Raw genomic sequence first — 15,567 nt, forward strand, 5'->3', positions numbered from 1 at the left:
ATAGTGAACAAGTATATATATGACATGTGGTTTTGAATATTACTTTTCAAAGATTGTCTGAGCTGTATCAGTAGAAGAACAATCACAGAATATGGCGGGATGATGGTTCTATTTTCTGGTTTTCCCATTAGTTCGTGTCTACAAATATCAATGGGGAGGTTACATATTTAACACAATCCGATATTGCACAGACCTGGTATATATTGGTATAAGACAAACTGTTCCTCCCGGCACACAGCCTCCGGAAATAGATTGTACATATATTTTAAGGACAACCAAAAAACACCATATCCTCTGTGCTCATTCTATAACAAAAGAAGAGATAACCTCAGGTACAGGATTGGTATATGCATGATACTAAGTCTTTGCTCATGGATGTAGAAAACAGTCTGTACAACATATTGACCTGGCTATTTGTTTAGGCGAAAAAACGTCACGTCATCCCCGATGCCTTTTACATACTTACATCATAAATACTCTTTTTATCCACAGGCGCAATGTACATCTTGAAGATATTTACTAAAAATCGTGACTTCACTAGTGAGGACAACTTCACTACCATGTTCAGAACAGCAGAATCGGGTGAGGTGCTACTTTTCCTTGTTTCAGAAACATAACACAAAACTGGATATCCTCTCCTCCATGAGAGAAAAGCACAGTTGAGGGTTCTTCAGTTCCATTCTGTATCAAGCATATTACAGTTCTCTTTATTGCGTGTCAAAGGATTTTCAAGCAATAGAAACAAAACATGTACATATATATAAATGCTTCCTTTTTATTTAGGGAAAGAATTGTTTTATGTTTTAAGCTCCTGGAAATATTCAAAATATTCGGACTGTAAACAAAAATGAATCATCTGTACACGTGCGATTTGACCGGCCTTCTAAACCGAATGGTGAAATAACTGGCTACGTCCTAAGAATATCCTCTACCTCACAACGAAGTCAAGCGATAGTCATGAACCTCACTGCCGACTTTGATTGCAGCAGAGTGCAGTCATTACAAATCCAGGTGAGACGTTATACAATCATTAACCAAGACACAGATGCTTACTAAATATCAACGTTATAGAATTCCGCAGTTTGTACGGTAAACATCAACACTTAAACTAACCCTGACTTGGGGACTTGATCCTTTATTTTTTATGAATGGACGCATTATATTATTTGATCAGATTCTGTTTCAGACTTGGTTTTCGCTGTAATACATTTGAAAAATTGGCTCTCGCCCTCCGCTTTTTATCTTATGAACCCTATAGGGTTATTTTTACGGTCAGTAACTGACTAAATATGTGAAAATTTCGAGACAGCTGCTATTTTGAATCTATAAGAATATATATACTAGTGCATAGTGATATATTATGGATCACAGAGAACAGCAATTTCATTTGAAATGATCTGTAAGGTTGTTTTGTGAACCTTTTGAAATGATAACGTAACATGCATCCGTCTCATCAAAAAATGAAGTAAAATTTCATTTGTAAGTTGTAATCATTTTGACTTGCCCATTTAGATTTTGCCGACCAAAAGCCCCGTCGCTCAACACTGAGTGTCCATAATTATTATTCTTATATATTTATATATACTCAGTAATTTGAGATGCACACCAGTGACCTATTGCTATTTCTAAGATGTTTTTACTTCCACACAGGGACACAATGGAACGTACGAGGACCGTTCGTGTACCACTGTATACTATGATGCTTCTTTGGAGTTTGTTGTTCGGGGTTTACTACCGTTTACGGAGTACATGCTGACAGTGCGGGCACATAACAATGTAGGCGCCGGTCCACAGAGGTCTGAAAACGTTACAACCAACATAGGAGGTATAGTGTTAATTACATGTAAATAGCAGCTTAGTCTTGGTCTAGCCTAATAGGAAGTATAGTTTAAATCACATGTACTTATTAGCAGCTGAGTCTTGCTCAAGCCTCCTAAACGGTATAGTGTCATTTACATGAAGTTAGCAACTGAGTCTTGCTCTAGCCTAATATGCGGTATAGTGTTAATTACATGTTATTAGCTGCTGAGTCTTGCTCAGCCGTAATAGGAGGCAGTGCTAATTACATGCTCTTATCAGCGTAGTGTTGACCTAGCCTTACAACTTGCTTTTAAGCTAGAAAAATTAAAAGGCCACATTGCATATTTCGAAAAAGAAGAGTATTGTATTGACAATACAGTTACACCACTTTTTATGTGAAGTCTGAGGTTGAATTCTAGTGACAAAATTAAAACACTAATGGGTTCTGTATTACTATCGTCATTTTAAAAGTAAAATGTCTAAGACTTTAGTACGATGTCTATGAAATGATAAACTTCATTTTGACAGGCAACGTAAGGTAAATTGTCCATGCTATAGTAAACTCGTAATGAATAAATTAACTGTCATTGTATTATTTCTGCCTTCTTGATTAAACTAAGTGTTGATAATAATTCATCGTTTGTGTCAAAAAATTGGGTGGTCGGTAGGTGCAGTGGATAGCGCACTTGCCTTTCACCAAGGCGGCCGTGGTTCGATTCCCCGATCGGACGTGAAAAGGTATGGGGTCACCTGCCCGACCACGTGGGTTTCCGGTTTCCTCCTACATTTAGACCCTCCGCGTGCTAACATCTTGTCCAACAAGAGTGATAAATATACGTTGAAATAATTTGTTTCATTTTAATCAAAATAAAAAAAGTTTTTACAAAATCAAATAAAACCCCCAAAACAAACTGGTAGTTTCAAATATTACAAAATGAGTTATATGTATATAGTGATATTACCACATATGACTAACGGGAAAATAGCATGTATATTAAGCTATCTGATGACTGTATAATGTGTTAAATCATCTTGTCAATTTTTCTTTGAATTCTTTTTCAATTGTCTAATGTTTGTCCTTGTATGGTGCGGTTCATTACATATTTCGTGAATGCATAATAGCATAAAAAATAACATGCATTTTCATAGTCCTTTTTTTTAAATAATACACGTTTAGAACCCCATACCCCGGACAAAGTCAACATAAGTAACATCGGGTCTAATGAAGTGACCGTTTCCTGGGCATACGGCCGCCGAACCGGACCTACAAATTTCAGCTTGTACATAACAGATGAGATATTATCTAGATCGGAGATCCAAACATGCTCAGAAGCTCAGCTACTGCCAAGTACCAGTATGTATTAATACACTCTGTATAAAAATAAGAAATATATGCATTGTATATCTCGACTTCAATAATCACAGGCCGAGCGTAGGATCTCTCTTGTATCATTTCTATTTGCACGTTTCTGAAATAGATGAATACACAACTGTAATTAGCCTTGCCAATATACTATATTCGTAGTTATGGTGTTGTCATTATTGCCAATTCCTGATATCTGATAAGATATGCAATGAGAACAAAAAAGTATGTTGATTCAACCAATAAGTATGAGCCTGTTTCTGCAGGTTGAATTGATGGGCAGAGCAATGGCTGTTCTTTGCGATCAAAAATGCGATTGTGATATCTTTCGTTATGTGACGAATCCTCCGATTTGCAATAACTTATATTTTTTTTATACCAGGAAACGATCGGTCAGTAATTAATTCGGCCTTCATTTGTTATATATGCGTTGTTCTGTGTACTTATATTGGCAGTCATGATAAATTCGCCCTCATTATAGAAGGCGAAAAATGCGAAGTTAAATTATAAACTAAGCGCATTATATTTTCAGGTTGTAAAGCCTCTCAGTTAAAGGCATACTGGAAATACAGCTTTGTTGTTATTGCCAAAACGGCAGTTTCTTCTGCATGGTCGAGTTCCAGTGAGACGATAACTACCTCGCCTTCCCGTATGTATTCATATTTCATTCATAAGATTTGATCAAGTCAACGCGACACCACTGGAATCATCCGTTACACTTTGTATTAACACTGCAGTGATAGCCTACTGTTTTGACGAATTAATTGTCTAGTTTTATTAACCTGTTCCTTTTGAAAACATCCCTTATGCTAAACGTGGACAATATCAGTCATGTCAATACCGTTATACTCTGAAATAAGTAATAATGAAAACAAAAAATGGACCAAACTTAAAAATAGATTTTGAGGAAAATCTCTTTTATCAGAAAAGCATTGCTAGACAAATACGTATTGTTGGGTTCACTACTATTTTGGTGAGTTAAGTTAAAAAGATAAAAAACAAAATTTGTTAACCTCAGATATATATTATAACCTCAAAACGAAATTGTTGAAGGAAATAGTGATTTTGCATATTGTCTCACATATCGTTTTCTTAGCAGATATATTTCAATGCAAATCCATCAACTCTCAAAACAACAAAAGATTACCGAAGTGTCAACAAAATCATAAATTGAACTCAAATCTATAAAACGGGGTTAAATACGAACAAAGGAAGATAAAGACCATTGAAAGAGTATAATTAGACTAGGTGTTCCGGAAGGGAAAGCGTCTTCTGCTTCTTCGACGACACCCGTTATGTATATCTCCAAGTTGAACTTAAGTAATGTAATACATCGGTGACTCGGGTAGTAACAACAAATCTACAAGCACTCTAATGATCATAACAGACATATTACGGTGGTACATTTAGGACTTATTATGTCGAGCGCTCGACATATCACCTCTAACGATCAACATATTATCTTGGGCGCTTAACTTATCATCTCGAGCGCTCGAAATATTATCTCGAGCGATCGACATATTATCTCCAGCGATCGACATATTATCTCCAGCGCTCGTCATATTATCTCCAGCGCTCGACTCATCATCTCGCACTCTCGTCATATTATCTCGAGCGCTTGATTTATTATCTCGCCATCCAATCTGTCTGTATTGTACATAACAAGTTAGAATTGTACGCACAAATAAGAACACCGCAAATAGTTGCATAATATATTTCGAAACTACATTGAACTGTACATATTCATTTTCTAAAATCGATTAGGGTTAATATTATTTTTATTTGTAATGCAAATGTGTGTTTTAATGAAATAATTAGAGTTTCGCCTGACGCCTTGAGAAAACGTTATTAGGTACTTCCATAAAATGTTGACGTCATAGTACAACGACGTCATATTATGAGGTTTGAAAGCCACACTAAAATATTGACCTGAGAGAAAATCAGTGTTTCAACTGTGACAGCGAATGTGATATGTTACCCTCTCTACTCACTCCATTTACGTTCTTTAGAGGAAAAGAAAGAATGTTGTGCTTAAGGTATGATATAATAATCAAATTAAAATAGGATCATGTTACATGTATCACATCAGACACTACCAGTTAAGTCGATTCCGTCGGGGAACGTATCTTACTTTTATGGGGAATACTTCGAACTTGTAAAGGACATTATGACTTGTGTACATATTATTTTTTTATATTGTGAAATGTATGCCTACAGCACCCGGCGACAATTTAAAGATATAACTCGATAATCAGTCAAAACAAAATGAAAAAGATACACAAAATGCCGTTTTCAATTGATGCTCAACACTATCCAGCTACTCTACTGTCAAATCGCAAATGTGTCTTACCCTTTCTCTCTGCAAAATATATGTATTATTCGTGATTTAAATATCCTAAACAAAGGTTTGTTAAAAACTTTGACTGCAATGAGGGTGTCGGTATTCAACAATTATTTTGTTATTTCCACAACAACGTAAAAACGGGCTGAATATAATGCCATTAAATAGTCCGCAGGGGAACTTATCATTCTGATACAGCCTGTATTCTGTATATGATTACACAGGGGAACAATATTGCATAGGCTTTCATTTCACATTGTGGTACACATTTCGATCATGTTCACTTCTGCATGACTGCTGGCTTGTGGAAAATAACAAATCTCGTAATCGACCTCTCTCGACCTCTCTCGACCTTCTTGACCTAAGGTTGGTAAAAGCAATAACGCGCAAATACGACGGCAACCGAGTAGCACTAATCTCTCTCCCTTGACGTCGTATTCTTGCTCCCTCGATATCATAATCCGGGCTTCAGAAGTTGCGTATGGACCTTGATGTTTTTTTGACTAAACGTAACAGACATTTTGTTAACGTTTCACAAATTCAGAGATACAAACCAAGCTGCATTATAACGGAAGGACATGAATTGACATTACAATGCATAGACATTGACGAACGTTTCATCATTGCATAGATTGACCAACAAAATCAAAAACGGCTCATTTTGATTTTTTTAAAGTTATCGTACGATTGTTTGCTTGCAGTTCGAGTGAAAACAGAGTACTATCGTAAGCAGCGGCTCACAAATGTATACCCAACTTCGCGATCAGGAAATGGTTGTTAAATGTGATCTTTGACCTTTGAGACTTGAACACCAATGACCACCAACATCTTATTAGATGTAAACTTTGTTTTTTTTATTTTGTTGAAAAACATACCACAATATACAACCGGATAAGGTGTATTATTAAAGGGGATTAATTATGGAAATTACAAACAAAATTTTGGTAAACTTGAATAGAATCTTTCAGTTAGGGACAGGTCTTCCACCCGTTTGAAATAACTGAGACTATTGAAAGTCAGGGAGGTCATTATATCAAATCCTATCCAAATTTCCACCTATGCAGTATATATTAGTACGTACTATGAACTGTTGGATCCTTCTAGTTACTGTTGGTTAGTATTTATCCTTTCTGGCCTTTTTCTTTTTTGAATATTTGGCGTTGTATACTTTTTTATTATCTTAACATGCCCTCCGTTCTAAAGTCGAAAAGGGGGCATTATGTCAATTTGTTTTTCAGAATAAAAAGAATTTAGAAATAAATTACAGATAAGTAATTTCCTCCCTTGAAAACAAACAGATTAATCAAATATTCTACAAAAAGCATTTAAGACTGAGATGCAAAAAGGAGGGAACAAATGGTAAATACATCATATTTATTTGGGAATAAAAAGAAGAAATAGTATATAGTTCCACAAACCACCAGGTTTCAAATGATAGAACTAACATACATTGTCGACATACGTTGTTTCGTTTAATTGACATTAATTGACATTAATTACAAGAATGAGAGGTTCATTTACGTTTCCGTACAACTCCTCTGCTATCACGATTCCAATAAAATACTATTATGAAGCGATTCATACGTAAAGTCTAAGTAAAGCGCCCGAAATAATAAGTCGAGCGCTGGAGAAAAATTGTCGAGCTTGATTTCAAGCTCTGGAAGGTATTGGATTTTAAGCACTGGAGGGTATTGTATCGGTCGATGAAGTTTTTGTCCTAATATGCTCATCAATAAATTCAGCTTCGGATAAAAACAGAAACAAATCGGATTCAGGATTACGGTCGAAGGTTGGGTTATATTAAGTCAACTTTGTATTCATCAGGTGGATACTGAGGGAACAAATGTATTTACTTAATGGGATTGCAAATTAGGGATTAGACTTCATGTCCGACCAATGATTTGTTTGGTTTTGTATTTAAGACACAAATGTAGTTGCTTTCACCTCTGATTTGCCCAGCGTTTACACAAGTTCTATTGAGTCAACTTTAGTCGCTGTTCTGTGAATGATTCATAAGGAACAGTTTGTTCTTCAGACAAGAGATAAATCTTTGTTTTATGGGCTCATAATGTCTCTTATAGCCTCTGAGTTGTCGGAACAATTACAGTGTGCATAGCTCGAGTTCTTCAGGTTGATGTTGTTCTTACATTGTTTTATACACAGAATGCTCAGTTATTGTACAACTACTGTTTTTTTGAGTACACAAATTCTAGGTGGCTGAGATAGTTATGGTTACAATTTCAGTTCTGGGTTGTCGAACGTGTTCACGTTGTGGTGGTAAACATAGAATGTATACGTTACATTAAATGGCCTACTTTAAAGTTTTGGGGTCCGAAATAAAAAATAGTGTACTGAGTAAAAAATCCGTTAACACGTGATATGCTTGAATTCACAATTTAGTGTCATATGCAAATAACAGTTAAACACTCTTATTTGATATCATCAAAAATGATTACATATTGCACTTACTGCATACCCTTGATAAGGTCCTGGGAGTGTACGAAACCTTGCTGTGGAGAAACAGAGTGGAGATGACTGTACAGAGGATGTGTATGGTGTAAAATGGACAGAACCACAGAGAAAAGAACGTCATGGACTGATATCAAAATATGTCATCAAATCATCACTTCCCAATCACCATCACGTATGTATAGTGATATCATCGGATCATCACTTCCCAATCATCATCACGTATGTATAGTGATATCATCGGATCATCAATTTCCAATCATCATCACGTATGTATAGTGATATCATCGGATCATCACTTCCCAATCATCATCACGTATGTATAGTGATATCATCAAATCATCACTTCCCAATCATCATCACGTATGTATAGTGATATCATCGGATCATCACTTTCCAATTATCATCACGTATGTATAGTGATATCATCAAATCATCACTTCCCAATCATCATCACGTATGTTTAGTGATATCATCGGATCAGAACATTACTTCACAATTATCTAAATAAATGTATGGCAAGAATGCCCTAACAACTAAGCATTATACAATCATTGTTCAGCATATATAATGATTTTAACGAGGTGACGACAACACGATCAGAGTAAGATATGTATAGTGATATTTAAATTAAAGAAGGTGAATACAAATCAACGGTAGGGTTAGTACATTGATATTAAATAAGGTGATTACAAAATAATCATCGTTAGGTATATATGATTATTTCTTAACATCGTTAAGTACTTATGATTATATTCAAATACGGATATTACATTCATCTTAAGATAAATGTGTTGAATAAGAAGATAACAAAACAAAAAATGTTAGTAACATTTAGCTATGGTTATATTAAATTAGCTTATTATGACACAATTATCGTTAGGTATGTATGATGATATGATGCTATTTCAAATTGAAAGGGTTTGAAAGTATTTAGGTTGAAAGGAATATGATGTAATTATTTATGATTATATTCAAATACGGATATTACATTCATCTTAAGATAAATGTGTTGAATACGAAGATTACAAAACAAAAATTGTTAGGAATATTTAGATATGGTTATATTAAATTAGCTTATTATGACACAATTATCGTTAGGTATGTATGATGATATGATGCTATTTCAAATCGAAATGGATTGAAGGTATTTAGGTCGAAAGGAATATGATTTTTATGAAGATGTTTTCATATACTCCTCCGTTTACCCCATTCAATTTGGTAAGTGTTATTTGTTCACAGAACCATTATTTTTTTATTGAGCAATACTACTCTTATTTTCCCTATCATGAGTTTGCGATATTATATATATATATATATATAAATATATAACTGTACTGCAGATGAGCAAGCCTACTTCAACGACAATTTCGAATGTATACGAAGATACGGAAACACAGTACACTGTCTTATTTGCCAAAGCAGGGAGCACGAGGAAGATTTTCACCGTGTCTGTAAGTACAAGCCTATGTACTATAAATTCTGTTAAGTTTGTTAATAAATATTGGGTCTATCTTTTACAATATTTCATTTTATTGTAAACAATATATTTTCCAGACCACTCATTTCTACCCTTTTAATGCTGAATTACCACCAACATTGACGATGTCAATGATCCTACGAGTGAAGCCATACAGTGTTTGTAGGGTAAAAATCATTCGGCACAAAACTGACCACTCAACGTTCTAATGAAGCTGTCATTACTAAGAACATAAAACCTGCAATGCTTAAAGCAGCGTTAACAAATGATATCGTTGTATATATTAAGGTGACAGGTTGCTGTGCTGTTAAAATATATCATTGTATAGGAGGTTTGTTAAAGCATACCACACATTACGTGACAAAAAAACCTTTGTCTTCAATAGCAACCAATCAAGCAAAAGCAATCAATAAATTGTATTTTTCTTTATTTGACTTAAGTCATTCATTTATTTTTAATAGGTGATGTCCATCATAGCGGACCACAAACTTAAGTCAGACAAAAGAACTGTCACAATACAAATACCAATGTGTTCACGTGAGGTTACTTTAAATGTTGTTTTTTTTTTTTTTTTTTTTTTTTTTTTTTTTACAAATATTGTGTTAACAAAGTTGATTAACTTTTGACTTCAAGTCAATTGAAACTGTGCATTCCATATACGTGGCGATAACATGTTTACTATATGGAATGTATAGTGATCATGATGGATCCAACATTCACGATGAAGTATATCTGACTTGATTGGAAAATTAAATCTCAAGAATAAACAATAATTTATAAATATTTCTTTTCTTATTATGTATCACGATATCATATGTGATATACAGTAAATGGAAACTAATTGCAGCCGGAATGTCTGGCGCTGTGACAGCTGGTGTAATTATACTGGTGCTGACATGTATCATAGTTATTACAACCCTGCTTGGATTGCTGTACAAATGGAATATGTAGTAAGTTGATTTAAAAGAGGTTCGTAATTGGAACACGGGCATTACTACAGGAACTGATTTCTAAGTAGAAAAAAAATCACCAGATGTATGAATGTTACGCCTCTTTCCATTATGTTAATAATCAGCTTCATTTTGATAGATTAAAAGGGTTTCTTCATATTGCTTTTTAATTAATGTTTTTCTTTATTTCCTTAAAGGTTAATAACCACTTCATTACACCATAAAGTTGATATTGCATTGTGTTAGATTCAACTAAAGCCAATGCATTATACCTATGACTGTTTATTATATCATTATTGTTCCATACAGTCCCTGTCTAGGTCAATCACGTACTATTTCACCTAGGAGAGTAACATCAGGTGCCAGCCGTCACATTAGAAAAAAAAGGTAAGTTCGATGAAACTTAGGATGAACAAATAATCTATACGTATCGGATTATTGGGGAAATATAGTCGAGAAATATGCTTATCACGAATATATCAAATTTGTCATTTGTCTTTCTATTTGATAGACCGTTTATTTTGCGAAACGTTAAACAGCTGGTTGACCGAATGAAGAACGACAGTGGCCGATTGCTTCTGCTGGAATGGAGCGTACGTTTTTCTTTTCAGTTTTTGACATGTTTTTTTCTTTACTGAATTCGTCATGTGAACGTCATGTACAAATGTCTCGTTCTAAAGTATGTTAAATATCTACTACGTTTCAGTAAATTCAAATTTAATTTTCTACAGGAATATTGACGAAAGGTATGAATAATTTGCTTAAACATGCACATGTGTATGCATCTATACATAAAACAACAGAAAAGGGATTAAATCACACTAGTGTGCTGTTATTGAAGTGTTGTAAATACATAGTTATACATATTTCACCAACGCCTCCATCTATTCTAGGACCTGAACTTACTGACTGAGAGATATCCAACTGACATAGCCACACTTCCGATAAATACCCCCAAAAATCGCTACAACAACATACTTCCATGTGAGTAACCACTGCCTATGGAATAAAACATGTATTGCAGAAAATTATTTCATGTACATATAACTTAGTTCTCTCAATATGCTTTCTGATCAAAGAGTGCCAGTCACTGTATACGTTTGTTCCTCTGAATGTACATTATTATATACTAATACTAATATACTAATTGTATAATAGTTCATTTTAATTATGATATAAACGTATGTATTATTTATTATAATAATATGAAACGGAGGCTATAAGTGACTGGCTATATCATAAATTGTCTTATGCCTGCATGTGTGAGAATTATAGGATAAAGTCAGGTGTATATTTAACCTCTATCTTACACAAATATTAATTTTAGTTACAACGAACACATATCGTTTTGGTGCGCTCACTTCTTGAAAAGATTGATATGAAAACATGAGGATTGGACTTTTCACTTTTGTATGTGTAGAATACTTTGATATTGATAAAATATCAATATCTAATGTTACCCTGTTCGAACTTCAGTTTCTTGTTATATGTCATTGACAAACGATGAACGATACGAACACCTTCAGTTTAATCAAACGTTGCTTAATTATTTTCAGACGATCGGTCTAGAGTTAAATTATGCGGCGGTGGAAATGATTATATCAATGCAAATTACATTCCCGTAAGTATGCATAGATTATTGAAACATGTATATAAAATCTGACATGTTTAATATGAATTTTACTAATCCTATTGCAAAACTTTCAGCTCGGCTGCTAAAACTGAAAATCGTTTTCTGCAGATGTGTTTAAAGAATAGAACTTGATCAAATTCCATGCTGTTAACGTATCATTTTAGCATTTATTTTATTTAAGCGGTCTTCGCATTCAAAGTGTTGGGCAAAATTGTGCACAATGTACAGATTTCCATTTTGTTTGTTCATGAATTCCTCAATGGGCTAACGTATTCATTTGCAATATTACGATACTACTTTAGTGCACAAAAACAAGTCTATAGTTTGTCTGATGTCGAAATGATATGAAATGGAGATGATTTAATATTACGAAGAATATTAATCTTACTTTAGATAAAACGTAACTTTGCGCTAAAAATCACTGAACGTAAAGTGATCGCGATAGTCTTTTGTTTCAAAGTGCTTTTTTGTTGTAAAATAGTTTATGTCATCTCTGAACCAAGCAAAGATACCACAGCTAGTTAGCTGTTAAACCATATAAAGGATTTTAAATAATAATGGAGTCTTTATTGTGTTGTTAATGTCATTTATTAATTATTATGTTGTTGTAAAATAGTTGATTTTTAATGTTGTGATCATTGCTATTTCCCCATTGTTCCCATGGTTCAACTGGCGAAACAGCATACCACATACCAGAACTGTTTGATATCACCACGAGCCCTGTCTGAGGATGGCATATTATGCTGCAGTCAGTGTTTTCTATTTTAAAATTCAATTGCAGTTCGAAGTGCTAAAATATACTGTCCCAGATCAACTGGTGCAGGATCATTGCACTGACATTGTATAGCGTTACTGTGACGCATTGTGCCTATTTGTAAATAACTAGATAAACATGTGTATTTATTATCTTCAGGGATTCAAGTTTGAAAGAGAGTATATAGCTTGCCAGGGTCCCCTTCCAGGCACCATCGAAGACTTTTGGCAAATGGTCTGGGAACAAGATGTCCCTTTAATCGTGATGCTAACCAGATGCAAGGAAGGCAATACTGTTGTGCGTATTCATATTTCTGTTATTTCAAGATCTGTTAGCAAAGAAACACATTTCGATTAGCTAATAGACCGAATTGTTACATACGACACTTCAAGATGGATGATCCTAATCAGGATTTTGATATAGATTTTGACATATGATATCTGTAAATGGACATCTATCCCATATACCAGGCATCGTGTTCTACAATCCTTAACACACTCAATTGTAGTATTTCTGCCTTGGACAGTCATACACAAAGTTTGAGTCATATATTTTTCAGAAGCGTTGAGTATGTGTTTCAGTAAGGAACGGTTAGTTGATTACTTTGATAATTCACCGCGTGATCCGGGCATAAATACTAGCAGAATGTTCTAGACCGTTGTTTATCTCAATACTACTTAATTAAATAAATACCTATTTGAACATTATTTTCTTAATGTAAAAAGTCAAGCAAAAACACATCATATTGTGCCAGAATTTGAAAAATACAATAATGGATCTTTTTGTACTATCTATTATGAATAATTACAATTATTTATTAGAATTTCAAATGAGATTATCAGTTATGTAAACAGTCAACGTATGACATATCAGTATACTAGACCAGAAGCTGATACATTCACTATTTTACTCCATTAGAAATGTGAACAGTACTGGCCAGAGAATCTACACGAGTCTGAGACCTATGGAGCAGTAGAGGTAACACGAACAGCCGTAGAGCCGAATGACGAGTATGTCTACTCTGAGTTCACAATCGCGTCGGTAAGTTTACTCGTTATATCTCTTGTCCAGTCATCCGCAGATTATCGAAGATATGGTCGATTTTGAATTTTGTTTACAAAGACACAGATACTAACATGTTTTAATCAATCTTATCTTCCAGGCTGACCATGAGAAAACTATCAAACATTTCCACTTTCTTGAATGGCCTGATTTTGGTGCGGAAGTGGATTGCAACGTATTCCTTGATTTTTTGTTTAAGGTTAAAGGTGAAATTCACGATGATTTGATAGGGCCCATTGTGGTTCACTGCAGGTAATATACATATAAAATACATTTATGATATTGCTTTAGTACACGTTTTGATTGTATTACTGACTGTAATATTGCAATATGTGTTTACATTCAATTCAATTCAACTTTATTGCATATGGACCGGACAGCAAATTAACACAACATTAGCAAACATATAAGAACAATACTCAGAATGTAGGCATGATATATATCTTAAGCACTTTGTGAGGATTTTTAATGAAGAGACCCATATCCTCTATAAATCTTGATTAATTGGATGACTGTATCCTCTATAAGGTTTTATTTATTGGATGACTGTATCCTCTATAAGTTTTGATTCATTAGATGACTGACTGTATCCTCTATAAGGTTTGATTCATTGAATGACTGTATCCTCTATAAGGTTTGATTCATTGGATGACTGTATCCTCTATAAGGTTTGATTCATTGGATGACTGAATCCTCTATAAGGTTTGATTTATTGGATGACTGTATCCTCTATAAGTTTTGATTCATTGGATGACTGTATCCTCTTTAAGGTTTGATTCAATGAATGACTTATCCTCTATAAGGTTTGCTTCATTGGATGACTGAATCCTCTATAAGGTTTGATTTATTGGATAACTGTATCCTCTATAAGTTTTGATTCATTGGATGACTGTATCCTCTGTAAGGTTTGATTCAATGAATGACTTATCCTCTATAAGTTTTGCTTCATTGGATGACTGTATCCTCTATAAGGTTTGATTCAATGAATGACTTATCCTCTATAAGTTTTGATTCATTAGATGACTGTATCCTCTATAAGGTTTGATTCATTTGATTACTGTATCCTCTATAAGTTTTGATTCATTAGATGACTGTATCCTCTATAAGGTTTGATTCATTAGATGACCCTATCCTCTATAAGGTTTGAGTCATTGGGTGACTGTATCCTCTATAAGGTTTGATTCATTGGATGACTGTATCATCTATAAGTTTTCATTCATTGGATGACTGTATCCTCTATAAGTTTTGCTTCATTGGATGACTGTATCCTCTATAAGGTTTGATTCATTAGATCGCTGTATCCTCTATACGGTTTGATTCATTAGATGACTGTATCCTCTATAAGGTTTGATTCATTGGATGACTGTATCCTCTATAAGTTTTCATTCATTGGATGACTGTATCCTCTATAAGTTTTCATTCATTGGATGACTGTATCCTCTATAAGGTTTGATTCATTGAATGATTGTATCCTCTATAAGGTTTGCATATCACTTAGTGGTGTAATTGATTTATTTCTTCGAAAACAGATTTTCTTTTGTCAGAGTTGTTCGTACAATAAAAAAGATACGTACCTCGTCTTCTAGTGTTTTACAGTTCTTACAAAGACGAAGCGGCCAAGGAAATGTTTAGCTCTGCCTTTTTCAATCTTAAGAATATTTTTTCTTATTCTCAATTTCGTTAGTAATTGCCTTTACTAAAAATTTAGTAACGAT

At 34.1% G+C, this 15,567-nt stretch overlaps 1 protein-coding gene across 2 annotated transcripts in view; it reads left to right on the forward strand.

The window, feature by feature from the left end:
• LOC110458055 (tyrosine-protein phosphatase 10D-like) overlaps positions 1-15,567 on the forward strand; it is a 32,622-nt gene that overhangs the window by 15,395 nt on the left and 1,660 nt on the right. For both annotated transcript variants that reach the window (XM_021509604.1, XM_021509605.1), the window contains exons 6-21: positions 493-582; positions 809-1,011; positions 1,651-1,825; positions 2,978-3,154; positions 3,696-3,812; positions 7,991-8,148; positions 9,317-9,427; positions 9,915-9,990; positions 10,301-10,403; positions 10,713-10,790; positions 10,915-10,996; positions 11,297-11,387; positions 11,960-12,024; positions 12,950-13,087; positions 13,709-13,831; positions 13,953-14,104. In XM_021509604.1, the coding sequence (XP_021365279.1) occupies positions 493-582; positions 809-1,011; positions 1,651-1,825; positions 2,978-3,154; positions 3,696-3,812; positions 7,991-8,148; positions 9,317-9,427; positions 9,915-9,990; positions 10,301-10,403; positions 10,713-10,790; positions 10,915-10,996; positions 11,297-11,387; positions 11,960-12,024; positions 12,950-13,087; positions 13,709-13,831; positions 13,953-14,104 (1,939 nt within the window). The remainder of the gene's footprint in view (positions 1-492; positions 583-808; positions 1,012-1,650; positions 1,826-2,977; positions 3,155-3,695; positions 3,813-7,990; positions 8,149-9,316; positions 9,428-9,914; positions 9,991-10,300; positions 10,404-10,712; positions 10,791-10,914; positions 10,997-11,296; positions 11,388-11,959; positions 12,025-12,949; positions 13,088-13,708; positions 13,832-13,952; positions 14,105-15,567) is intronic.

Source organism: Mizuhopecten yessoensis, unplaced genomic scaffold (assembly GCF_002113885.1).
Source record: "Mizuhopecten yessoensis strain PY_sf001 unplaced genomic scaffold, ASM211388v2 scaffold9417, whole genome shotgun sequence".
Classification (NCBI taxonomy): domain Eukaryota; kingdom Metazoa; phylum Mollusca; class Bivalvia; order Pectinida; family Pectinidae; genus Mizuhopecten; species Mizuhopecten yessoensis.